Source organism: Lampetra planeri, chromosome 40 (genome assembly GCF_965212315.1).
Source record: "Lampetra planeri chromosome 40, kcLamPlan1.2.h2, whole genome shotgun sequence".
Lineage (NCBI taxonomy): Eukaryota > Metazoa > Chordata > Hyperoartia > Petromyzontiformes > Petromyzontidae > Lampetra > Lampetra planeri.
Genome location: NC_136146.1, coordinates 8,670,012 through 8,697,450, shown reverse-complemented (window position 1 = coordinate 8,697,450; position 27,439 = coordinate 8,670,012). Strand labels below are relative to the sequence as shown.

Here is a 27,439-nt window from a genome sequence, read left to right as displayed (position 1 = left end):
TGTGGGTGCGTGTGTGTGCGTGCGTCTCGCCTTGTAGTGGCTCAGCGTGTTGAGCCGACGGACACCGGCCTCCGACTCCGAGGTGTTGTCCTCGTCGGACAGCGTGAGCCCGCTGCCTCCGCCCCTCTGCGAGCACAGCTCTGCAAAGACAAAGGTCCCCCGCGTAGCATTCAGGGGCAAGTGCGGTCGGGGAGAGTGCCAAGTGGCGAGCAGCCGCGGTGCCGATGTTCGCGTGCCGCACCGGGTACTCATTTGAGGCCGAGTCGACCTAAGGGAAGCCCAGCACCGGGTTCAAATAACCGCGGGTGTTGGCCGCGAGCGGGAATCAAACTCTGGACGCCAGGTTCGTAGCGCAGCGCACGCCAAGTTGCTGCGCCACCACTCGTCACGCACGGCTCCACGCACGCACAAGGGGTGGGGGTGGGGGCGGGGGGGAGGGTGGCGGTCCGGGTAGTCAGGGGTGGACAAGGTGGACGGTGCGGTTGAGTTTTGCTTCGCTTGGTTCGGTTTCGTGTGGGTGCAGTTGGAATTGGTGCGCTCACAGCCTCGCGAGTTTGTGCGGTCGGTGAAGTTCACCAGTGGGGTCCGGACTGGGGGTGCCTGCGTGCGGTTGTGTGGTTTGTGTGGTTTGTGTGTGCAACTGTGCGTGGTTGTGTGGTGTGTGTGGTTTGTGTGGTTTGTGTGGTTTGTGTGGTTTGTGTGCGCAGTTGCGCAGGTGGCTGTGGGCGGTTGTGCGTGTGGTTGGATGTGTGGCTGTGTGCACGGTTCTGTGTACGGTCGTGTTGTTGTGTGTGTGACTGTGCGCGGTTGTGTGCGTGTGGTAATGTGCGTGGTTGTGTGATCGGCTGCATGTGGTTGTGCGCTCGGCTGTTTGCGCGTGGTTGTGTACATGTGTGGTTGTGCGTACGTGGTTGCGTGCGTGTGTGGTTGTGTGTGTGGTTGTGTGTGTGCGTGGTTGTGTGTGCGTGGTTGTGTGTGTGTACGTGGTTGTGTGCGTGGTTGTACGTGCGTGTGTGGTTGTGCATACGTGGTTGTGTGTGTGCGTGGTTGTGTGTGTGCGTGGTTGTGTGTGTGGTTGCGTGTGTGCGGTGGTTGTGTGTGCGGTGGTTACCAATCTCCAGGCCGCTCGCACTGGGCCGCTGTGAGTGTCCCACGCTGCGGTAAACGTGGTCCAGGATCTTCTCCTTCACCTGGGTGACCGTGTCGCAGTCCAGGACTCGCACCTCGGCCTCCGTGACCACCGGCGCCTCCCCTACCGCGCCGTTGGCCGCAAACATCTCCTCCAGGTTCACCTTCAGGGTCTGATTCGGCACGCACAGTGACACAAGTATAGTCTTAATAGACTGTTGGGGCAAGTACAGTGAGTGAAGGCGGCACCTGTGAAGGTCGGCCTGCCAACACCACGCCCGGCCGCCTTTGTCTCACCAGTGGCGATGTTTACACACCGCACCAGGTACTCATTTGAGGCCGAGTCGACCTAGGGTAGGCCCGCAATCGGTTCAGATAATCGTCGCCGGTGTTGGTAGCCGTGAGCGGGGAATCCAACTCGGGTCGCCGGGTTCGTAGCGCAGCGTAGCGCTGACCGCTACACTGCCACTCCTCAGCAGCGTGCACACACACTCGCACACTCACACGCAGACACGCACAAACGCACACACAAAGATCCCCCATATAGCCTTAACAGACTGTAGGGGCAAGTGCTGTTAGCGTGCACCTATGAAGGCCGGAACGGTACACGAGGGGGTGGGTGGCCAGCACCACGCCTGACCGCCTTTGTCTCCCTAGTGGAAATGTTTACACACCGCACCAGGTACTCATTTGAGGCTGAGTCGACCTAGGGGAGGCCCGGGACTGGTTCAGATAATCGTCACTGGTGTTGGCCGTGAGCGGGAATCGGACCCGGGTCGCCAGGTTCATCGCGCAGCGCGCTAACCGCTACACTACTGCTCCCCACACGCACACACGCACACACACGCACACGCGCACACGCACACACACACACACGCGCACACGCACACACACACGCACGCACACACACGTTCACACACGCGCACACACGCACGCACACACACGTTCACACACGCGCACACACACACGCACCAGCTCCTTGTGCTCGATGTTGTTCTTGAGCAGCGAGTTCTCGTCCAGCGTGAACTTGGCCTTGTGCATGAGCGCATCCACGGGGCCCTTGTCCACGTGGTACTTGATGGCCTTGAACAGCATGTAGAGCGGCTTGCCTCCCGTCTCCTGCAGGGACACACGGGGAGGGAGTGGAGATGCACGGGGACACGGGGACATGGAGAGACACAGGGGACACACGGGGAGGGAGTGGGGACACGCCGCCACGCGGAGAGACACAGGGAGGCACAGGGAGAGGTCACGAGGACACGGAGAGACACGGAGACAAAACGGGGGCACACCGAGAGACGGGGGGACAAGGTGAGACACAGGCACGCGGGGGACATGGAGACCCGGGGTGATAGGAGAGAACGTACAAAGGATGCGATGTTAGGATTGAGTCAGGTGATCGAATGTAGGTCGTGCCGATTCGTTACCTGTGAATGTGCTCTGTAATAATAGGTTGTTTTGTTAACTATTTTGCTAATTTACCCAGGAAATCCTCACTGAGACTCAAGTCTCTTTTTGAAGAGGGTCCTGCCAGGCTTATTGCGGTCGGGGCGATGTTGCTGCTGTTGCTGTGTGCAGGTAACATTTCCAGCATTGGGAACGTTTTGGGCCAATACCAGTTACATTTCAGTTACATTTCAGTTACATTTCAGTTACATTTCAGTTACATTGTGTGTGTCTAACTTTGGGAGAACTCGGCAGGAAACCCTCGCAGAACAAGGGGAGAACATGCAAACTTCACTCACACACTCACTCACACACACACTCACACAACAACAACAACAACCGCCATTCGCCACTAAGTGGCGGTGACGTCACCACGACGCTTGTGCCAGGCCAAGTGCACCTTGAGGCCACGTGAAGTGTCGAACGCCCGCTGGCAGGAGGTCACGGGGCAGACCCAGCAGGTGCCACGAGTCGACTGACCGAGATGACCGAGATGACTGGCTGATGCACCACCTGTGCCCCCTACCGTACCAACTTGCTGTGCTTTAGCCATCCGGCGCTCCGCTCGTTGTTGTGAGCGTCGCTCCTCCGCCCTCCGTTGTTGTTGGAGGGCGACTGCCTCAAACTGCCCAGTAGTGTCCTTCACGAGCCGCCTCCACTGAGACCGATCTTGACACCGCTGGTACCCGTCATCGGCAAGTCCACTCAGCTCCACGTCCTCCTGTACCACATCACTCCATCTCTTCTCTAGCCCGTGCCGCGCCCGTTTAGCCCCCTCGATCCGGCCGAACAAAAGCTGTTTAGGCATGCGGTAGCTGGGCATGCGGGCTACATGACCCAGCCAACGCAGCCTTGCCTGCCGGAGGAGCTCACCGATGGGACTTTGCCCAGATCTTTCAAGGATTTGTGAGCTCCTCACACAATCCAGCCTGGTTAAACCCAGGATGGATCGTAGGCAGGCCAGCCTAAATGTTTCCAACCGGCGAAGATGCTCCATTAGGGGGGGTCCACGTTTCGCAAGCGTAGAGAAGGGAGGGAATGACCGTGGCCGAGAAGACCTGAAGCTTCGTGCGGAGCGACAGACCAGGTAGCTTCCACACAGCGTTACGCAACCGATGAAAAGATAATGCCGCTCGACTGATTCGGAGTGAGACCTCTGCTGATAAACCGGAGCCGGTCATAAGCACACTGCCCAGGTATGGGAAACTCTCCACTCTCTCCACTACTGCCCCATCACCGATTGGGAGTTGTGGGGGTGGAGTGTCCGATGGTACAAAATACCCAGGCAGGTGCTTAGTTTTGGTGGGGCTGATGGTAAGGCCCCACCTCTTAGTGGCACGCTCCAGTCTCAGCAGCAGCGTCTCCAACTCCTCTTCTGAATGAGCAGCCATTACCAAATCATCGGCATACATAACGTGGTTGACCAATAGGGAGCCATCCCTTGATCGCACCCGGGCGTCGATCAGCCTCCCATTATATCTGTACCAAATGGAAATTCCCCCGGTACAGCTATTGAAGGCTTCACGAACTACGCAGTCGAAAGAGATGTTAAATAATGTGGGAGCCAGAGGACATCCCTGTCGCACCCCAAGGTGTACAGGGAAAGGCTCCGACTCCCGGCCACGTAGTTTTACCCGGGCCCGCTCACCATCATGAAGGTCCTTAATGATCGTGAGCAGAGGGTCAGGGACTCTGAAAGCACGAAGAACAACCCAGAGCCCAGGCCTACTGATGGTATCATAGGCCTTGACCAGGTCAATAAAGCAGAGATGTAGGTCTTGTTGGAATTCCCTATACCTCTGCTGTAGCAGACCGACAGAAAATATGGCATCTGTACAGGACCGCCCTTTCCTGACACTCACACTCACACACACACACTCACACACTCACTCACACACACTCACTCACTCAATCTCACTCACTCCTCACTCACAACTCTGCAGAACAGAGGGAGAACATGCAAACTTCACTCGCACACACACACACTCACTCAATCTCACTCACAACTCTGCAAAACAGAGGGAGAACCAGCAAACTTCACACACACACACTCACTCAATCTCACTCAATCTCACTCACAACTCTGCAAAACAGAGGGAGAACCAGCAAACTTCACACACACACACACTCACTCAATCTCACTCAATCTCACTCACAACTCTGCAGAACAGAGGGAGAACCAGCAAACTTCACTCACACTCACTCACTCACTCAATCTCACTCACAACTCTGCAGAACAGAGGGGAGAACCAGCAAACTTCACTCGCTCACACTCACTCACTCAATCTCACTCAATCTCACTCACAACTCTGCAGAACAGAGGGGGAACCGACAAACTTCACTCGCTCACACTCAACAAACTTCACTCGCTCACACTCACTCACTCAATAGCACAAAGACAAAGATCCCACACATAGCCTTAACAGACTGTTGGGGCAAGCGCTGTTAGCGAGTAGCACCTGTGAAGGCCGGCACGGCGCACATGGGGGTGGGTAGCCAGCACCACGCCCGACTCAACACGCTCACTCTCACTCACTCTCTCTGTGGAACAGAGGGAGAGCGTACAAGCCCCGCACAGACAAGTCGCCCGAGTCAACAATCGAACCCAGGCCCTCCATGCTGTAAAGCAGGAGCACTACCACCTGCCACCCTGCGGCAGTGGTAACGCCGTTGCCACGAGGACGCTGTGGTAACACCGTTGCCACGAGGACGCTCACCCGCAGGTGCGTGTAGAGGCAGATCGACATCCAGTTCGTCAGCATCTTCTCAGCCACCGTCGTCGTCCTGCAAGAGGGTGAACAGCTCCCTGTGGTCACGCACCGCCCGCCCCCAACACCCAAGACAACGAACCCCCCTCCCCACCCCCCGTGTAGCCTCAACAGAGTGTTGGGGCAAGTGCTGTTAGCGAGCAGCACCTATCAAAGGCCGCCAACGGCGCACGAGGGGGTGGGTGGCCAGCACCACGCCCGGCCGCCTTTTTGTAGACATTGCACCAGGTTCCCCATTTGAGGCCGAGTCGACCTAGGGGAGGCCCAAGACCGGTTCAGATAATCCTCGCTGGCACTCGAATGAGCGCCCGGTGCGGTCGTCAGCATCGTCGCGGCGAGGAACTCGTGAATTCCATCATCTGTGTTACGTATGTATATTATATATTTAGATATTTATATTTTTTTTATACCGTTTGCTTTCCTCTCCTATGCTCCGTACTCCGATCGTTGTTTAAATTTCTGAGCCCGTGGCCCCTTGCTGGGCATCTGTTTAAAAATAGCTTCACCGCTCATCGATTTCTTCCTCCAGTCTAAAGAGAGATTACCGTGCCCCATCAGACTTTGCAACGGCCGAGAATCTAGTGGAAAGGTAGCGATGGCACCTCCAGTGTAAATAAAATATTTAAAAATACTCTTTTTTTTTAAACACGCTTTAATGAAATGTACTGTCCGAGCTGCCCCTCCCCCTGCCCCCTTCCCCCATCGCCCCTCCCCTCCTTCCACATCCCCCGCCCCTGGGCGTGGCTCCCCGAGGCTTGCCGTGACGTCAGGGACCACGTGGTGATTTACAGCCAACGTGAGTTGAGCGTGGACAATTAGAGCCGTTAAAAAGATTGTTTAAAATATTAATTTTTAATGATAGAATATAGTATTGTCATCAGTATGACATAGCTATACGAAGTTTGCAGTCGATACGACATTGGGAATACGGTTGAAATTTCGTTACAAGATTTTTGGATACAACAACACATACAGTAAGTTAAATAAAAGCGTGTAAAAAGTTATAAAATATATGTTTTTGATTTTTATGATAGAATATCGTGTTGTCATCAGTCTGACATACCTATACGAAGTTTGCAGTCGATAGCACATTGGGAAGTGTGTAAAAATTGAGTTACAAGATTTATTTTTTGAGGATACGACAACAAACGAAGCGAGTTAAATAAACGAGTGTGATTATACAGATTCCCGCTACGACGACGACGGTGGCGGCGCTCACCGGCGGAAGAGCAGCTTGGGCTTGGTCTCGACGTCGTTGTCGATGATGGCGACGAGCTGCGTCTTGAGGATGTCCGTGTAGTACTCGAGCTTGTCGTGCAGCACCACGGTGACGAGCGACGCGATGCGCCCACAGTGCGCCTGGCTCACGCCGCCATGCTGCATCTCCAGCGTCTGGATGAACTGCACGGAGGAGCGGAGCGGGCGGGGGGGGGGGGGGGTGAGACACACACAGACAGACAGACACACAGAGACACAGACAGACAGGCAGACGAACACACAGAGACACACACAGGCAGACACACAGAGAAGCACACAGACAGACACACAGAGAGACACACAGACAGACACACAGAGACACTCACAGACAGACAGGCACACACAGACACACACAGACAGGCAGGCAGACAGAGACACACACAGACAGGCAGACACACAGAGACACACACAGACAGACACACAGAGACACACAGGCAGACAGACACACAGAGACACTCACAGACAGACACACAGAGAGACACACAGACAGACAAACACACACAGACAGACAGGCAGACAGACACACACAGACACACAGACAGACACACACACAGAGACACTCACAGACAGACACAGACAGACAGGCAGACAGACACACAGAGACACACACAGAGACACACAGACAGACAGACACACACAGACACACAGACACACAGACAGACACACAGAAACACTCACAGACAGACAGGTAGGCAAACACACAGAGACATACAGAGATACACACTGAGATACACACAAAGATCCCCTGTATAGCCTTAACAGGCTGTTGGGGCAAGTGCTGTTAGCCTAGCACCTATGAAGGCCGGCATGGCACACGAGGGGGTGGGTGGCCAGCACCACGCCCGGTCGCCTTTGTCTCCCTAGTGGCGCTGTTTTCACTTCGTACGGTATTCATTTTCAGGCTGAGTCGACCTAGGGAAGGCCCATGACCGGTTCAGATAATCGTCACTGGTGTTGGTGGCCGCGTGCAGGAATTGAACTCGGGTCGTCGGGTTCGTAGCGCAGCGTAGCGCTGACCACTACACCACCGCTCGATTTAGATTGTGTCTCACTCTGTGTGAGTGTCTCTCTGTCCGTGTGTCTCACTCTGTGTGAGTGTCTCTCTGTGTGTATCTCACTCTGTGTGTGTGTCTCACTCCGTGTGAGTGTCTCTCTGTCTGTGTGTCTCACTCTGTGCGTGTCTCTCTGCCTGTGTGTCTCACTCTGTGTGTGTCTCTCTGTGTGTGTCTCACTCTGTCCGTGTGTCTCACTCTGTGAGCCTGTGGGTCTGTGCGTCTCTCTCTGGCTACGTACAGCGCGTACACACAGACACCTCTAGTAGCCTCGTCGCGGGTACCCAGCACCTCGCCCGTTGAGCTATCGACCGCACACCCTGGCCCGCGAGACGGTCGGACTCCGCTCAACTCCGGCCCAGTTTGGCGCGTGACCCCGTGACCCCGCAACCCTATGACCCCGTGACCCCGTGACCCCGCGACCCCGCGACCCGACGACCAGCTTTCCCCTCCCGCCCCGCACCAGGCGTGCCGGGCTCACCGCAGCTGCCAGCGCCGACGTACCTTGATGAGGAAGAGCTTGCTGTTGAGCAGGTTGTGGAAGCCCGTGAGCGCCGCGTCCCACGAGGGCGACGCGGGAGGAGGCGCCGCCCCCTCGCACAGCAGCTGCTGCTGCCCCGGGAAGAAGATGCGCTCCACGTAGCGGTGGTACTCGAGGAAGGGGATGCCCGTCTCGTCCACCAGCACGTCGAGGTCCGACATGTCCGTCACAAGGTCTGGCAGAGTCGGCGCACGGAGGAGACCGGCCGTCAGGAGGGGGGGGGGGGGTGTCACGGCGACCATCGTCACGGCGACCAGGCATCACAGCGACCAGCATCAATTAGCACGGGTTGGCTACATACGGAGCGAAAGAAGTTCAACGTACGTAGATACAACATCGTGGCAACGATCGCGACCCTTGGCGCCTGCTGTATGTTTAGAGGCTCTCTCTCTCTATACCCGTGGTCGCGTGGATTTTTCTGTGTCCTCCGGTTTTTTCCCTTCCACATTTCGAATCAGCATCACGCGTTTAGGGAGTATTTGGCTGATACGCATTGCCACGTCATGGCAAGCCACTTCGTCGAACCATCATTTGTGATGGTGGCCAGCTCACTTCTGAATAAGTAATATTTGTGGTCATTTACAGCCAACGTCAGTTGAGCGTGGACAATTAGACCCAAGCCAAAACATAACATATAAAAGAGATGGTTTAAAAAAAAAAGTTTTAATGATAGAATACAGTATTTTCATCAGTATGACATAAGTATACCAAGTTTGCAGTCGAAACGACATTGGGAAATGGGTTAAAAATGAGTTACAAGATTTGAGGATACGACAACAGACAGAGTTCAGGATACGAAAACAGACAGAGTGAGTTAAATAAAAGCGTGTAAATAATAAACAGAGCTTCTGTAGCTCGGGTGGGGCCTTGCCTGGTAAAATAAAAAACTGTTTGATAATTTAGTAGTTTTCGCGACTTGAACGATTGGATGCAACTGGGAGGCAAATCCAATGCAAAGTTGTTGAGCAGTTAAAAAAAAATCTACACAGCTCAGTGGGCCCTTGCCTGGTAACATAATAAAAATGTGTTCACAGGTTGGTTTAGCAGTGTTATGAGAAGCAGCACCATGACAGTCCGCATCGCGGTAATCGGCACCGTCACGTCCACCGGCTATCCCTGTCCAACCCCAGCACACCGCCACCGATGCAGCGCTGCCAAGAGTTAGTGGGGGGGAGGGGGGGGAGGCGGCCAGGGGGGGAGGTAGTGGGGCAACGGGGGAGGGAAGGGGGGAGGGAAGGGGGGAGGGAAGGGGGAGTCACCTGCGAACTCGCGCCGCACCATGTCCCGCACTTTGCCCTCCATCCTGGTCATCTCCATGAGGATCTTCTCCTTTTCGCGGTTGGCGTTGTGTCTGCACGGCGAGTCAGCGCCACCACCACCACACGACCACCACAACGACGACAACAACGTTAATCGTGTCAACAGCACTTGCATCAACGATTTTGTAGTGACATACAATGGGTCACTACGGCGCCTAGCGCCATCTACCGACAGAGAGCCGAATGGTGGGTATGGTGGCCCTCTCTGCCAGCAGAGGAAATGATGTCATGGAAGAGGTCTCTGGGGCTGGCAGAGTAGGGGGCAACTGAGGACGTAGTAGCCCGATTGGCCGGCAGGGACACGTGATGGGATGTAGGCCAAAGGTGACAGAGGGGGCATGTGTTTTAGTGAGTTCTATGAGGGCGCGTGGCCCAGGGCGGAGCCAGGCAAGGGACACGTGGAAGGCGATCCAGAACCTTCTAGGAGGCTCTGGATGGGGGCGTGTCCGAGGGCGGAGCGGGGCCACGCTGAGGGGCATAAAAGGGTGGTCCCGGGGCTGCATCGGGGCTGTTTGCTGGAATGGAACCTGCCATGCTGCGTCTTCTCTTCGGTCATCGTGCTCGGCATCGTGGGTGAGGCAGTGTGCCGACTGACCTGGCCCGTTTGTGTAGCTACCCCGTTGTGGTCGCAGAATAAACGGTGTTGCCTCCTGAATCGGTGCGTCTCTCAAGCGAACCCACGACAATGTCAACCGCAATGCAATTCCCACGACGTGACTCTGCGATACTGGCGAGTAGGAGGCGGGAGAGGAGGAGGGGGACAGGAGGAGAGGAGGGGGACAGGAGGAGAGGAGGGGGACAGGGGGACAAGACGAGGTGGGAGAGGAGGCAGAAGAGGAGGTGGCGGGAGTGGAGGTGAGCAGTGACCGGAGGAGGAGGATGAGGGCGGCGATGGCGAGCAGCAGGAGGACGAGGCCCACGGCAATGCCGGCGATGGCCCCCTTGGAGAGCAGGCCGTCCCCCGTCGAGTAGCGCACGCGGCCCAGCGGGAAGCGCAGCGCGCCCATGTGCACCTACACACACGCACACACACGCACACACACGCACACACACGTACACACACACGCACACACACGCGTACACACATACACGCACACACACACGCACACACACGCACACACACACGTACACGCACACACACACGCATGTCACCACGGCGCCTGTGCAGGCCAGATGCACTTTGAGGCCACGTGAAGTGTCAAACACACACTCACACACACGTGTACACGCCCGTACATGCGTACACGCACACGTGCAGACATATTTACACACGCACGTATATGCATGTGTATAAAGGCATATACACACACGCATGTGTGCACGCTCGTATATGTGTACACATATGTATACACAGCTATATACACACACAACGAAGAGGAAATATAAAGATCCCCCGTATTGCCTTTAACAGACTATTGGGGCAAGTGCTGTTGCAAGCACCGATTAAGGCCGGAACGGCACAGAAGGGGGTGGGTGGCCAGCACCACATCCGGCTGTCTTTGTCTTCTCAGTGCTGATGTTTACACACCACACCAGGTACTCATTTGAGGCTGAGTTGACCTAGGGGAGGCCCAGGATCGAGTCAAATTCATTATCGTCACCGGTGTTGGCCGTGAGCGGGCATCGAAACTCGGGTCGCCGGGTTCGTAGCGGGGCGTAGCGCTAACCGTTACACTACCGTTCCCCACATGGGCATGCAGCGGCTTGGGCATGCGGGCTACACGACCCAGCCGAACGCAGCCTTGCCCACCGGAGGAGCTCGCCGATGGGAATGTGCCAAGATATTTCAAGGACCTGCGAGCTACTCGCACAATCCTGCGTCGCTCCTCCGCCCTCCGTTGATGCTGGAGGGCGACCGCCGCCGCCTCCTCTGAACACTACCTGCGAAGGCCGCCACGGTATATGACGGAGTAACTGCGGCCAGCACCACACCCAGGGAGCGGTGGCGCAGCGGTCGGAACGCCGCGATGCGAATACCCGAAGATTCTCGCTCGTGGCCAATATTGGTGACGGATACCTAAGCAGGATCTGGTTCTCTCCCTAGGTCGACTTGGCCTTAAATGAGTGCCTGGTGCTGCAAGTAAAAACATCGCCACTGGGGAGACAAATGGGCACGGTGCCGGCCACCCATCCCTTCGCGTGCCGTGCCACCATCAGTAGGCGCTGGCTAGCAGCACTTGCCCCAGCAATGGGTTGAAGGCTATAGGGGAGATCTTTGTCTGTGTGCGAGAGAGGGGGGGGGGGGGGGCGGGGGGGAGGCCACACGCACTATGAGCTGGGGGAGGTCGCCGTCACCGTCTCGACGCTGGCGCCGCCGGGAGGTGGAGGAAGTGGCCAACGTGCAGTTCAGAGATCGGTCGATAATCTGCACACGGACAGAGAGACACGCACACAGAGAGTGAGACAGAGACTCAACAACAACCGCTATTCGCCACTAAGCGGCGGTGATGTCACAACGGCGCTTGTGCCAGGCTAAGTGCACGTTAAGGCCACGTGAAGTGTCGAACGCCTGGTGGCAGGAGCTCACAGGGCAGACCCAGGTGCCATGGGTTGACTGACTGAGATGAGTGGCCGATGCACCACCTGTGCCCCCTACTGTGCCAACTTGCTGTGCTTTAGCCGACCGGTGTTCCGCTCGTTGTTGTGAGCGTCGCTCCTCTGATCTCCGTTGTTGCTGGAGAGCGACTGCCTCCAACTGCCCAGTAGCATCATTCACAAGCCTCCTCCACAGAGGCCGATCTTGACACCGCTGGTACCAGTCATTGACAAGTCCACTCAGCTCCACATCTTCTTGTACCACATCACTCCATCTCTTCTCTACCCCATGCCGCGCCCGTTGAGCCCTCTCTATCCGGCTGAACAAAAGCTGTTTATAGTTTAACACGTAGGCTTTTGCGACCAACGTCATCTTTAATACAAGTTTTTTGGGTTAGATCGCGTAAATAAAAATCTGTTTAGGTATGCGGTGGCTGGACATGGGGGCTACATGACCCAGCCAATGCAGCCTTCCCTGCAGGAGGAGCTCACCGATGGGACTTTGTCCAGATCTTTCAAGGATTTGTGAGCTTCTCACACAATCCAGCCTGGTTAAACCCAGGATGGATCGTGGGGCAGGCCTAAATGTTTATAACCGGCGAAGATGTTCCATTAGGGGGGTCCATGTTTCGCAAGTATGAAGAAGGGAGGGCATGACCATGGCCAAGAAGACCCAAAGTTTTGTGTTGAGTGACCGACCAGGTAGCTTCCACACAGCGTTACACAACCGATGAAAAGATGCCACTCGACTGATTCGACATGAGACCTCTGCTGTGAAACCGGAGCTGGTCATGAGCACACTGCCCAGGTATGGAAAACTCTCCACTCTCTCCACAACTGTCCCATCACCAATGAGGAGCTGAGGGGGTTTCGAGTGTTTGATGGCACAAAATATCCAGGCAGGTGCTTAGTTTTGGCACGTTGCAGGTTCAGAAGCAGCGCCTCCAGCTCCTCCTCTGGGTGAGCAGAAATCACCAGATCACCGGCATACATAACATGGTTGACCAATAGGGAGGCATCCCTTGACCACACCCAGGCATCAATCAGCCTCCCATTGTATCTGTACCAAATGGAGATTCCTCCAGCACAGCCAAGCACGAAAAACAACCCAAAGCCCAGATCTATTGATGGTATCATAGGCCTTTGACAGGGTCAATAAAGCAGAGATGTAGGTCCTGTTGGAATTTCCTGCACCTCTGCTGTAGCTGAAGGACAGAAAATATGGAATCTGTGCAGGACCTTCATAACCTGAAACCGCATTAGTGCTCCGCAAGCCTCTCCTCAGCATGCCTAGCAAGGCGATGTTCAATAATCTTTGCCCCTGTAGTTGTTACAATCTGTGCGGTCCCCCTTCTTAAAGAGGGGAACCACCAGGGCATCTTACGAATCCTGCGGAACCCATCCAGTGGTCCAGACTGTTATTATGATGTCATATAGGGGAGTCTGCAAACAAACTCCACCCTCCCTCAGCATTTCGATAGGGAGATCATTTCTGCCCGGTGCTTTTCTTCGTCTCAGACTCTGGAGCAGATGGCACTTCAGCAAGCCACTCACAGGGGGTGACAACTTCTTCCAAGTCCACGTGTCCACAGAGATCCACGTGCAATGTGACTACTGACCTCCTCCTCCTGCCCGTAGCCAGCCTCGTCGCCGCCGCCCCTGGCGCTGGGCTGGGTGAGCGGGGGCTTGCAGTAGAGGGAGGAGCTGTCCATCATCTCCACCTTGCACTGCTCCTCGCCGATGGTCACCTCCACCTCCTCCTTATCCATAGCCTTGTTCAGGTTCTGGCCCTGAGGACGAATGGAGGCAAAAAGATCCCCCCCCCGTCAGTCGCTCGCTCGCTCGCTCACTCACTCCCTCACTGAATCACTCACTCAGTCACTCACTCAATCACTTGCTCGCACGCTCGCTCAGTCACTCACTCGCTTGATCAATCTCTTGCTCGTACAGTCACTCACAGGATCGCTCGCTTAGTCACACGCTCACTCGCTCGTTCACTCACTCACACGTTTGCTTGCTCATTCGAATGCTCACACTCTGACACCCATACATGCCCTTCACACACAAAGACAAAGATCCTGCTGTATAGCCTTAACAGATTTTTGGGGCAAGTGCTGTTAAGAAGTAGCACCTATGAAGGCCGGCATGGGCATACGAGACGCTTGGTTAGAGCGCAAGTTTCCTCTTCTTGAACCGAGCGAGGTTATTATTGTGCGTGGGTTTTTATCCTGCTGCTGAATCGCGTTTAAATGAACACCCAATGCATCACCCCTCCTGAAATAGAGTGCCTCGGACTCAGTGTGGGCGAGTGGGGAGGGGGGGGTTGGTGGTGAGCGAGTGGGAGGGTGGGTGAGTATATGGGTGGGTGAGTGAATGTGTGAGTGGGCGAGTGAGCGGTAGTGGGGGAGCGGCGGTGTAACGTTTAGCTCTACGCTGCGCGACGAACCCGGCGATCCGAGTTTGAGTCCCGCCCACGGCCAACACCGGTGAGTGAGTTGGCGGCTGTGAGTGGGTGTGAGTGAGTGACTGGGTGAGTGAGTTGGTGGCTGTGAGTGGGTGTGAGTGAGTGACTGGGTGAGTGGGTGTGAGTGAGTGACTGGGTGAGTGGTTGTGAACGGGTGAGTGAGTTGGTGGCTGTGAGTGGGTGTGAGTGAGTGGCTGGGTGAGTGGGTGTGAACGGGTGAGTGAGTGGGTAGGTGTGAGCGAGTGACTGGGTGAGTGTGTGGGTTAATGGGCGAGCGAGCGAGGCGAGCGAGCGACTGCGGGTGAGTTTCCGTGACCTGCGGTGTGGCGACCGAGCGCGGGGCGGGCGACGCTGCCACAACACCGGCACGCGGCACGCGGCACGCGGCACGCGGCGCGCTACCTTGATGGTCAGGATGTTGTGGCCGTTGATGACGTAGGGCGCGGTGCCGGGCCGGCACAGCAGGGGGTTCTCCTCGTACGTCAGGAGAGACGTGACGTCGCTGCGGAACCCGTCCAGCTGGAACCAGGCGCGGAGCACCGTCGAGCCGTCCGGCACGGTGGGGGAGGGGCACAGGGCCTCATCCGCCGAGCGGAACTCGCAGGGACTCGAGATCTGGCCACGGGACGTGGGAGGGGGCGGACGAGACGGCATCATCAGCGGCACCGTCGTCGTCATCATTGGCGGCAGCAGCATCACCACAAGCGTCATGCCGATCGGTATCGGCGTCATAAGCACCACTACTACCATGATCATCACCACCAGTCATGAACACTTATCACCAGAACTCCCGCCATCACCACCATCACCACCCATCACCTGCAGGAGTGTGGGAGTGGGAGGGGTGTGGAGTGGAGGGGAGTGCAGGGAGGGAGGGAGTGGAGGGAGAGGGGAGCAGAGTGGGAGGGAGCGGAGTGGGAGGAAGTGGAGGAGGAGGGAGGGGGGGTGAGTCTCTGTGTCTCACTGTGGAGGGGTGCAGGGAGCGCCGCCGGCGTGGGAGCTGCACCTCCACCTCCATGGACATCTTCAGCGCCGTGTTCAGCTTCGAGCCGCTCACCGTGATCACGCGGCCGCCCCTGCAACCACAGCAACCGCAACCCCGCGCCGATCACACACTCATCATCGTCAGCAGCAGCATCGTCATCATGTGTGCGGGGGGGTGTGGGGAGGGGGTGTGGGGAGGGGGCGTGTAGGGGGTGTGGGAGGAGGCGGGGGGCGGTACCCATAGAAGCTGCTTTTGGGGTTGAAGTCGCTGATGATTGGGTTTTCTTTGTACTCGAAGACCTCGGCGCTGGCGTTGGAGACGCTGGTGCCGCCGTAGCGCAGGCTGACGGCGACGGAGACCTTCTCCTGCACCTTGGGCGTGGAGCACTCGAGGGTCGCCTCCTCCTCCACCCCCACCATGCGCAGATCGCTGCGCGGCACCGACACCGCACGACATCGTCGTAACAGGCATCGTCAATCACAGGCGGTATCGTGATCACAGGTGTGTGTATGTGGCATTTGCATATCGGCCAGCTGTGGTGATGCAACCACCACCACCATCGCAGCTACGTCAACATTGTCACCAACATCCTCACCACCACCGTCATCGTCATTATAATTCCCACCATCATCACGATCACCGTCACCATCGTCACCATCGTCACCACCGTCACCAACCCAGGTGCTCACCTGCACTGGCTGTCCCCGATGAAGGCGGCGATGAGTTCCCGGTTTCCCGTCAGCAGGTGCTTCCCGAAGATGGTGATGCGGGTTCCTCCCTCGACCGGCCCCTCACTCGGTTTCAGCTTCGTGATGAAGGGACTCTGCCGGGGGAGACAACTCGTGATGTCACAACGCTAACGAAGCTCGCCGTCGTGCCGGCTGTGCAGAGGATCTGAGAGGCTCAGCTCGAAAATCTGAGAGTTGGCGAATTATAGATACACCCACCCACCCGTCCTCCCACTCACTCACCCACCCACTGACCAACCCACCCGCCCACCCACTCACTCACCCACTCACTCACCCACTCACTCACTCACCCACTCACCCACTCACTCACCCACTCACTCACTCACCCACGCACCCACTCACCCACGCACCCACTCACCCACTCACCCACCCACTCACTCACCCACTCACTCACTCACCCACGCACTCACCCACGCACCCACGCACCCACTCACCCACTCACTCACCCACGCACTCACCCACGCACTCACCCACGCACCCACTCACTCACCCACCCACCCACTCACCCACTTACTCACTCACCAACCCACCTACTCACCAACCAAGCCACCCACTCACCTACCCACCCATACACAAATCCACCCGCCGCCTCACCCACCCATTCACCCACCCACCTAACCGCCTAGTCACCAACCCACCCAACCGCCCAGTCATCCACCCAACCGCCCAATGACCCGTGTAGCCTTGCGCTGCCCCAGCAGTGCGAGGTTACACGACCCACGGTGTGGAGTTGGTAGTCACGGCGGTACGAGGTCTACACGCCCCACGGTGTGGAGTTGGTAGTCACGGCGGTACGAGGCCACACGACCCACGGTGTGGAGTTCGTGGTCACGGCGGTGCGAGGCCACACGACCCACAGTGTGGAGTTGGTAGTCACGGCGGTGCGAGGCCACACGACGCACGGTGTGGAGTTGGTAGTCACGGCGGTACGAGGCCACACGACCCACGGTGTGGAGTTCGTGGTCATGGCGGTGCGAGGCCACACGACCCACGGTGTGGAGTTGGTAGTCACGGCGGTGCGAGGCCACATGACCCACGGTGTGGAGTTGGTGGTCACGGCGGTACGAGGCCACACGACCCACGGTGTGGAGTTGGTGGTCACGGCGGTGCGAGGCCACATGACCCACGATGTGGAGTTCGTCACCACAACCGCACGCGGGAGAGGGAGTCTCTACCCTGAACTTAACCGTAACTCTGACCCCGCCGTGACCTTGCCTGGTACGTAAAGTGCTCGAACGAGGCCGGCGCTTGATCGGCGATCTCCACCACCACCGCCACATCGCCGGCGCTGTCCGCGCTGCCCGTCGTGCACACGATTCTATGGGCAGCAGCGGCGGCAGCAGAAGCAACAGCATCATCAATAGCGTCAGCAGGAGCAACTGTCAACAGAAGCAACATCAGCAGCAGCAGCAGCGTCATAAGCAGGAACAGCATCATCAACAGCATCAGCAGGAGCGATTTCAACAGAAGCAACAGCAGCAGCAGTATCATCAGCAACAACAGCATCATCAATAGCATCAGCAGGAGCAACATCAACATAAGCAACAACAGCAGCATCATAAGCAGCAGTATCTCAAGTTAGTAGGTATGTGAGTGAGAGATTGTGGGAGTGAGCGAGCGTAGGTGTATGTGTGGTGTTGGCCACCCATCCCCTCGTGTGCAGTGCTGGCCTTCATAGGTGCTCGCTAACAGCACTTGCCCCAAAAAGTATGTTAAGGCTACATGGGAGATCTTTGTGTGTGTGAAGGGCATGTATGGGTGTCAGCATGTGAGCATTCGAATTAGCGAGCGAATGCCTCAAATGAGTGAGCGTGCAAGTGAGTGACTAAGCGAGTGACCCAGTGAGTGATCGAGCAAGTGAGTGACTGAGTGAGTGACTAAGCGAGTGACTGAGCGAGTGAGCGTGCAAGTGAGTGACCGAGTGAGGCACTGAACGAGTCAAAGAGTCATTGAGTGAGTGGTTGACTGAGCAAGCGACAGACTGAATGAGAACGAGCGAGTGAGTCAGTGAGTGAGTGAGCGAGTGAGCAATTTGAGTGAGTGAGGAGTGAGTGACAGTGAGCGAGTGACGTGAGTGAGTGAGCGATTGACGTGAGTGAGTGAGCGAGCGAAACCTCTTGGAGACTCTGTAGAGGTCTTGCAGCGGCACGCACGGCTTGCTCCCAACCAGCACTGACACCACCTGCACAGCATAGCAACGCCGCACACCTCGTCCAACGCCTTACCGCCACCCCGTCACTCCCACCCCATCACATCCACCTCATCACTCCCGTCTCATCGCCTGGTGTGCAGGAGGTCGTGGGTTCGATCCCGACCCGGACAACTGTTTGTCACCACTTTGCACGGTGGCTAGGAGATGTTAACTCCCTCGCCTGGTATACAGGATTTCATTTCGATTTAAAGCTTTCGTGACTGCAGGGATTCATATTCTTGGATCTTTTCGATAAAGTCCTCACCTGAGGACGGCTGCTTGTGTTGTGGCCGAAACGTCGTGAGAATTTTATTATGTTTTATTTTTATTATTTTATTATTTCCCTTCTACTTGACTTTACCGAAAGGTTCAAGAATATGGTATACAGGATGTCGTGGATTTGATCCCGACCCTGACGCCTGCTGCTGTATATCTGGAGTTTACGTGTCTCTCTCCCCGTGGTCACGTGGATTTTTTTCTCCATGTTTAGAAACGTGCATCGAGATAAATATTTTAGATGATTTTGCTGTAATAAATGTCCAAGTGATGACCCACTTTGTTGAGCTATCATTTGTGGCCAGGGTCACTTCTGAAGAATAATTTAAAACCTCAGTGGGCTTTGCCTGGTAGGATGGGGATGGTTTAGTTTAATTTGTATGTGTTTGGATGATTTGTTTGCCTTTCTTGTACTTTGCACCCCGATCGTGTTTATGTACCGTTCGTTGTTGTAACAGTCTTACCCGCCCCTGCTAGACATCTGTGACAAAGAGCTTTGTAGCTCATCGGATTTCTCCAGTATAAATACATATTATGATTCCGACATCACACGCTCTTCAATACATCCACCTCGTCACTCCCACCTCGTCGCCCGCGCTGCGGTTACCTCTTCAAAAGAGCGTCCGAGGTCGGAGCCGTGCACGGTGAGGATGGTGCCGCCCTCCAGCACGCCCGTGTGTGGCTCGATCTGTTACCCACAATCCCACGGCAGAGAGAGAGAGAGAGAGACGCGGGTCACTCATTGGCTCGCAAGAACGAGGAAATCGCCTATTGGCCGATGAGGGCTGTGCAAGAGCGGAGGTCATCACCGATTGGCTGATGGGATCGCGTGCAGGGAAGGCGATCTCCACCGATTGGCCAATAGCGTTCGCCCAGTCAAAGAGCCGATTGGTTGATGGGGTCCGGTAGGTGATGACCATGACGATGATGAGAGCGAGGACGATTAATCAACTAAGCACCATCATCATGGTCGCCAACTTCATCATCGATGACGATGATGGTGACCATGGCGATGGTTCTAATGACAATGGTGACAATGGCGACCATGGTGATGGTGCTAACGACAATGATGGCTATGGCTCCCGCGATGATGATGGTGACGACGACGATGATGATGATGATGGTGATGACGACGATGATGATGATGATGGCGACGGTGGTGGTGATGACAAAGATGCCGACCATGACGATGGTGATGACAACAATGATAATTTCCCACACCTCCGATTAGCATGTTGGCTACGTATGGTGTGAAAGAAGTTGTGAATGTCACTGTGTGGTGCCGGCCTTGTGAGGCCACAGCGGATAACGTGTTGTCATTATTGCAGCCCTGTTACTGGGCGTAGTACCAAGGGTGGCACAGTCGGGTTTTTTACAGTCGGGTTTAATTGTCTTTTTATATTAAACCCGATCATCTGAGATTGGGAGAAATCCGGTTTAATTGGTTATAATTGCAGAACTGCTCTTCACCAACTTCTCAACGAATATATGGTATTCACGAATTCAAAGTGTTATAAATGCAGCATTCACACACTCTGTAAAGCCGGATTGTGTATGTGTCAACTAGCATTATAACTCACAGAAGGTACAGACAGCTACATCGTGCCGAAGTTATTGATTTTTTTTTATATTAAACAAAAAATTGTTGATAAATTGGCACTCATCCTAAAAATGGCAAGACGCCTTCAATCTGCCTTCCAAATCGTGGGTAGCTCAACCCAGTGCATGACCAGCTGTGGCACAGTGACGATGTTGATGCCCATGAGCTAAGGAACTCACTGGCGCCCACGATTGTGGAGGAGAAGCTCGTGTTCATCACGACCAACCTGCCCGCCGCATTCTACGACTACCCTGTGCCCGACGGCCCCGAGTATGTTAATAGCAGCACCGACGAGGAAAGTAGCCTAAGCCTTGGATCAGAGTTTCGTATTCATTAAACCAGGTTTTAATTCCCCGAAATCGGGTTTAATTGTATCACCCATGCGTAGTAGCAGCCCTAGCGGGGCTTGGGTGAGCGCTGGGCAGCGCGGAGGCACCGCGTGCGGTGTGCGGAGCAACGGTGGCGGCGCTCACCGATTTCACCATGGGCCCCGGACACTCGGGGGAGACTGCGGCGCAGCTCTCGTTGTAGCGGCACGAGTGGGCGCACCACACGCAGCCGTAGCGCGTGTCCGAGACCGCACACTCGCTGCAGTCCGTCTGCACCTTGGAGCAGTCGTACAGCGTCACTGCACACAACACGAAGATCCCCCCGGCGCCCCGCCACCCAGCATTAAAAACTTGAACAGGCTGCCGGGGCGAGCGCCATCAGGCTGGCACAAGGTGCCCGAAGCGGAGGGGGGGGGGGGTGTTGGGTGGCCAACACAAACACGCCGGACCGCCTTGGTCTCCCGCACTGACGCGGCTCTCTGGCCTCACCACGCAAATCCCGAATGTGACACTGTAGCCGTTGCTCTGCATCTGCCTATCAGCCGTAACGACAAGAAGAATAACAATAATGAGAAGATTACACTGATGGTAAATGCACACCGCACCAGGTGATTCGTTATTAAGTACGAGTCGACCGAAAGGAGGCCGCTCTAAATATGCGCAACTTTTATATGGTCGCGAGCGGGAATCGAACTCGTGTCGCCGGGTTCGTAGGGCGGCGTGGCGCTGTGACCACTGTGCCGCTTTGCGCTGTGGAGATGAGCAACCGACGCCTCGCTCGGACGGAAATTCAACGGCGACTTCGACCGCACAGCATTGTGGGCCGCTGCCACCCCCCTGCCCCCCCCCCGCCACCCCGCTCCCCGTACCGTTGTGCCGCTGCTGGTTGTCAAGGCGATGACCTTTGCTCAGCTCCAGCCACACCTCCGCCTGGTACTCCATGCTCTGCGTGTGGTATTCGTACTGAGTGAGGGGGGGGAGGCAAAGAAACGCGGCAGGCACCGGCGTCAGAAGCGCAGATGGCAATAACAATAAAAACAATGACAACAAAAAATAACAAAGATAACAACAATGGCAACAAAAATAACAACAAACAACGATGACAACAACAATGACGACAACAACGACGACAATAACAACGATTACTACAACAACGACGACGACGACGACGATGACAACAACAACGACGACGACGACTACAACAACAACGACGATGACAACAACAACAATGACGGCAACAACGACGACAACAACAACCACGAGAACAACGACGTCGACTACAACAACAACGACGACGACGACAACAACAACGACGACGACAACAACGACGACGACGACAACAACGACGACGCCTCCTTCCCCAGTAGTTAATAAAGTTGTCACGTGAACAAACGTGGCCAGTTTACTCCTGCAGCTGCAGCAGCAGCATCAGCGGCACCGCCAACGTGCCGGAGAGCGAACCGGAGCGCGCTCTCCCGACACCAGCGGCGCGCCGCCCGTGCGTGCGCGGCGGTGACGGCGCCACTCACGATCTGGGCATCGCACGTCACCGCGCCGGTGTCGTCGACGCTGCCGAGGCTGGCGACGGTGCGACCCTCCACCAGCACGGTGCAGGTCACCTACGCACGCACACACGCACGCGGTTACCGGACAAGTGCAGACGCCGGACATTACACACACAACACGATAACACCGCACTAGCCAGACACCTCACTAGCTAGAGGCACCACTCCGCGTATCATCGCAGCAGCAGCAGAAGCAGCAGCAGCGACTTTTTGCTGCCCATCGAACAAAGACCGTCAGCGCATCGCGTGGCGCTTTCAGATGCACTTCTGCGGCCATTTGCAATGGTCTTCCCTTCTGATACAAGGAAGCTGCTGGAGCGATGCGCTTTGAAATCAACATCATCATCATCATCCTGATTGAAAACTAATTTCTTAAGAACTGCTCTACGTGTTTAGTTTGTTGTCCTTCCCCCGCAACCTCCGATTAGCACCGTCGGCTACGTACGGTGTGAAAGAAGTTCGACGCGAAGACATCGACGGACCACAGCAAAAGACCGCACTTGCTAAACACCACGCTCGCTTGACACCACAATCGCTATAGGCAACACCGCACTCGCTACACGTAGCCCCCCCCCCCACCACCTCCTTCACGTGGTCCAGCAGGTGGAGGTTGCGAGCGGTCATGCGCACGTGGCGAGGAACCCCCGTGGGCACCAGGGAGTGCAGCACCTTGTCGATCGCGGGGCAATCGTCGCTGCTCGACACCTGCACACAGCACCACACGGGGGAACACGGAGCAAGGTGAACGCAACGCAAGGTGAACGCGGCGCCGGGTGAACGCGGTGCGGGGTTATCTGGCTTTGCCGGTTCTCACCGTGTGGGCGGAACTACACTGGGGCTCGTGCGTGCACTTGAACTCCAGAGGGCACCAGCTGCACGTCCAGTGCCTCGTGACGCAGTGAGCGCACCTGTTGGCGAGCGCGCACACACGCACACACACACACACACGCACACACACATGCACACGCACACACACGCACACATGCACACACACACACGCCACACACGCACGCACACACACACACATACCAACAACAACACACACACAGATGCAAACAAAGACACACACGTACGTACGCGCGTGAGCACATGCACCGCCGCGTACGCAGCGTTCCGAGTTGCCTTCTGTCATTGTATTCCCCAGAGCGCCCACGGTGGAGCGCGGCGCCAGTGGCGACTCACGGACTCGTCTCGTCGTCCTGCACCACCCGCTCGCAGTCGTAGAACGGGAGCAGAGTGTGCGCCACGCTCACCTCCCCGTAACGAACCTCCACACGCACGTCCACGTGGTCTGTTTTAGGGGCGGAAGGGCACACGGATGAACATGCAGGGACACGCACGTGCGCACGTGCACACACACACATACAGAGACCCCGTGTAGCTTTAACAGACTGTCGTCACAAGTCCCGTTAGCGAGCAGCACCTACGAAGGCCGGTGCGGCACACGAGGGGGTGGGTGGGTGGCCACCGTTTATCGTCGCGAGCGGGATTCCAACTCGGGTCGCCGGGTTCGCAGCGCACGCGGCAATCGCTGCCGCAACACACCGCTGCTCTCCCGCTCCCGCACGGCCACGGCCAATTCTGCCGCTCCGGCCAACCAAGGTGCCCCCCACCTCCCCGCCTCCCCACCCCATTCGACCCCCCACAGCCGAGAGATCTTCGCGATCCGCGGTGTCGGAAACGCGACGTCGATAAAAACCCGCCCTGGCCGGAGAAGGCGCAGCGGACGTCACGCACAAGGTCCTCTTGGGGGAGGGGAAAGAAAAAACACTTCGCATTTCAGGACCTAACCCTCCACCCATCTCATCTTAAACCAGGGGAGGAATCGTATCGCAACGCTCGCCGTCTTTGTCATCGTCGTCATCGTCGCCGCTGCCGCTGTCATGCCCACCGCTGTTGGGCGGGATGGCCGGGATGGCGTCGAGCGGCAGGGACTGGGCGCACGTCACGTCGGCGCCCGTCACTGTCGCGGGCGACTCGAACGCGTCGAAGTGGCACGTGAGCAGCTCCCCCTCGTGCAGCGCCGGCAGCGCCGGCACGTGCAGCGTCACCGACTGCGATCGGTGGCACACGCGGAGAGGGGGGGGGGGGCGGGGAGAGAGGCATTAATCGCACGCCCATAAAGTAAACCAGGGTGATCGCAGGGGAGAGCCAACGGAGAGTGGCCAGGAGGGGAGAAATGAACCAACTCGCTCACCCACCTCACTCACCAATCACTCGATTACTCGCCACTCATTCACCCACTCACTCACATACCCATTCATTCACTCACTCCATTACCCACCACCGACTCACCCACCCACTCACCCACTCACTCTCCAACCCACTCACCCAAGTGCTGTTCGCGAGCACCTACTGGGGGTGGGCGGCCAGCACCACGCCCGGCCACCTTTGTCTCCCCAGTGTTAACGTTTGCATCACTGCACAAGATACTTGAGTGGAATCATTGAGTTTATAGGACCGATTGAGATATCCATCACCGACTGAAAACTCAGCTCGCCGGGTCCAAAGTGCAGCGCGCAAACAACTTGCGTGGTGCACGCGCACGCAGCGACGCACGCAGCGACGCACGCAGCGACGCACGCAGCGACGCACGCAGCGACACATGCAAGTGACGCACGCAGCGACGCACGCACCGTGGGTGGCAGCTTGACGCTGAGGCTGTGGGGACTGGCGGAGGCGATGGTGGGGCAACTCGTGTTCTCGTAGGTCTGCACCCAGCAGCCGGGCTCGGTTCCCCGCTCGCACTCCGTCTTGCGCGAACACCTTCCCGGCATCGGAGGACGTGACAACGACAACAACAACAACAACAACGACAACAACGACGACAACAATAAAGACGACGGCGACAACAGCGGCGCCGTCGCACGACGCCCGCCACGGCGCGGCGGGCCCCTTGCTTCTGAAATCAACAAAACGATCTCAATGGTTCAAGTTGCTTTTGTGTAACCGGGTGAGAACTCAAGCTATCGTTTTTTGCAAGGGTCACACACCTGGCTCACCAGAATGACGAAAGCAAAAAAACAAAATCGTGGGCGAAAAGCAACTACGTGGGTCGCCACATGGGAACAAACAATTACAAAATTAAAAGTTACACAAGCGTGAAGAAAAAAAAACATAGCCCCGGCTGTACGTGCGACAGTCCGACCAAATTAGCGTCCCACCAACCACCCCACCAACCACCCCACCACCGCACCATCCACCAACCACCCCACCAACCACCCCACCACCCACGCCACCAACCACCCCACCACCCACGCCACCAACCACCCCACCACCCCACCACCCACGCCACCAACCACCCCACCACCCCACCATCCACCAACCACCCCACCAACCACCCCACCACCCCACCAACCACCCCACCACCCACGCCACCAACCAACCCACCACCCTACCAACCACCACCCCACCAACCACCCCACCACCCCACCCACCACCCCACCACCCCACCCCACCAACCACCCCACCAACCACCCCACCACCCCGCAAACCACTCCACCAATCACCCCACAACCACCCCACCACCCCCCAAGGCGTGACGAGAGCAACGGTTCGACCCCGTGTGGCGCCCCGCGCGCAGGGCGCTACCCACCTGCCCTGCAGCACACACCAGCCGCAGTAGGGGTCGTCCAGCGCCAGGCAGTCTGGGCAGCTCCGGTTGGCTCCGCAGCGCTGCACGGGCACTCGGTGCACCTGCACGCGCAGGGCAACCCCCGCCCCCACGAGGCCAACCTGATGACTGGGTGAATCGGCAACTGGGGAACCGTGATAAGTGATATGTAGGTAACCAAGCAACCGGACCGCCAGGCGACTGACTGACCTGGTGACCAGATGATGGAGTGACTTGGTGACCAGATGATGGAGTGACTTGGTGACCAAGTGGCTTGGTGACCATGAAACGGAGCAAATCGGTGACTAATAATGATATAAATGTATTAAGTACCCTTAAACTATTGTTGGCAGGGCACTCAGTGGGTGAATTTTAAGGCAGGTGACTGAGTGACTGGGCGAATGGGAAAACAGGTGACTGAGTGACTGGGCGAACGGGAAAACAGGTGACTGGGTGACTGGTGAATGGGAAAGCAGTGACTAGAAACCTTGCAATGACGTCAGCTGGGAGACATTTTTAATTTGCAATGGGGCAACTAGATCACTCTGATACCAGGCAACACAGGGCACACTCGCACACCTGAGACATCAGCCCATTCGGTAAACAGGCGACAGAGTAAACAGGCAAGAGAGTAAACAGGCAACCAGGCAATCATTAACTTCTAAACCAGTCGCCAGGCAACTGTAAGAGTTGACAGCTGTTGTACCTGGTGTACCGCGTGGTGGTGCACCCTCGTGTACCGTATGGTGTATCACAGTGTACCACGTGGTGTATCACAGTGTACCACGTGGTGTATCACAGTGTACCACATGGTGTATCACAGTGTACCACGTGGTGGTGTACCGTGTGGAGTCCCCACCTCGCGCGTGTTCAACACGTAGAGGTACTGCCCCTCGGGATCCAGCACCGAGTCTTTGTTGATGGGGGTCGCGCTGGCCGGAGCCGACCTTGACTTTCCCGTAGACACGGGACGTCTCACCCTGGCCCAGGTACGCCTGTGCGGCACACAGGCACGGCACGCTCGCCACCACGCTCGCCGAGACCCTCGCCACAACACTCACCACCACTCCAACTACGACACACGCCACCACACTCACCGAGATTCTCGCCACGACACTCACCACGACGCTCACCGCCACGCCCACCGAGACACTCACCACAATACTCACTACGACGTTCACCGCCACGCCCACCGAGACGCTCACCACGACACTCACCACGACACTCACCACGACGCTCACCACGACGCTCACCGCCACGCCCACCGAGACGCTCACCACGACACTCACTACGACGCTCACCGCCACGCCCACCGAGACACTCACCACGACACTCACCACGACGCTCACCTCCACGCCCACCGAGACACTCACCACGACACTCACTACTACGTTCAGCAGCGGCAGGGGCTCAGGCACCGTGGTTACTTTACACAGAAAATTCGTCTGCGTCTGAGAGTGAAGCTCAAGCGAGGTGGGGGGTGGGTAAGGGACTGTGGTTATTTTGCACGGCGATCGCTACAGAAGAAACTACGAACTAAAACTAAACTATGAACTATTTTTTATTTTACCAGGTCAGGCCCACTGAGCTCTCCAGCTCTTTTTCAGAAGCGACTGGGCTA

The 27,439-nt window shown here is 56.7% G+C and overlaps 1 protein-coding gene across 1 annotated transcript in view; it reads right to left on the bottom strand.

The window, feature by feature from the left end:
- LOC144731694 (plexin-B3-like) overlaps positions 1-27,439 on the bottom strand; it is a 105,430-nt gene that overhangs the window by 11,621 nt on the left and 66,370 nt on the right. The window contains 27 exon segments of the mRNA XM_078612871.1: positions 31-140; positions 1,112-1,301; positions 2,101-2,247; positions 5,292-5,358; positions 6,562-6,743; positions 8,156-8,367; positions 9,452-9,543; positions 10,379-10,524; positions 11,781-11,876; positions 13,666-13,836; positions 14,913-15,125; positions 15,475-15,586; positions 15,733-15,924; positions 16,185-16,318; positions 17,460-17,562; positions 18,359-18,426; positions 19,319-19,399; positions 20,785-20,939; positions 21,510-21,603; positions 22,170-22,259; positions 22,788-22,910; positions 23,020-23,113; positions 23,359-23,496; positions 24,097-24,259; positions 24,842-24,971; positions 25,801-25,901; positions 26,678-26,813. Coding sequence (XP_078468997.1) covers positions 31-140; positions 1,112-1,301; positions 2,101-2,247; positions 5,292-5,358; positions 6,562-6,743; positions 8,156-8,367; positions 9,452-9,543; positions 10,379-10,524; positions 11,781-11,876; positions 13,666-13,836; positions 14,913-15,125; positions 15,475-15,586; positions 15,733-15,924; positions 16,185-16,318; positions 17,460-17,562; positions 18,359-18,426; positions 19,319-19,399; positions 20,785-20,939; positions 21,510-21,603; positions 22,170-22,259; positions 22,788-22,910; positions 23,020-23,113; positions 23,359-23,496; positions 24,097-24,259; positions 24,842-24,971; positions 25,801-25,901; positions 26,678-26,813 — 3,540 coding nt within the window.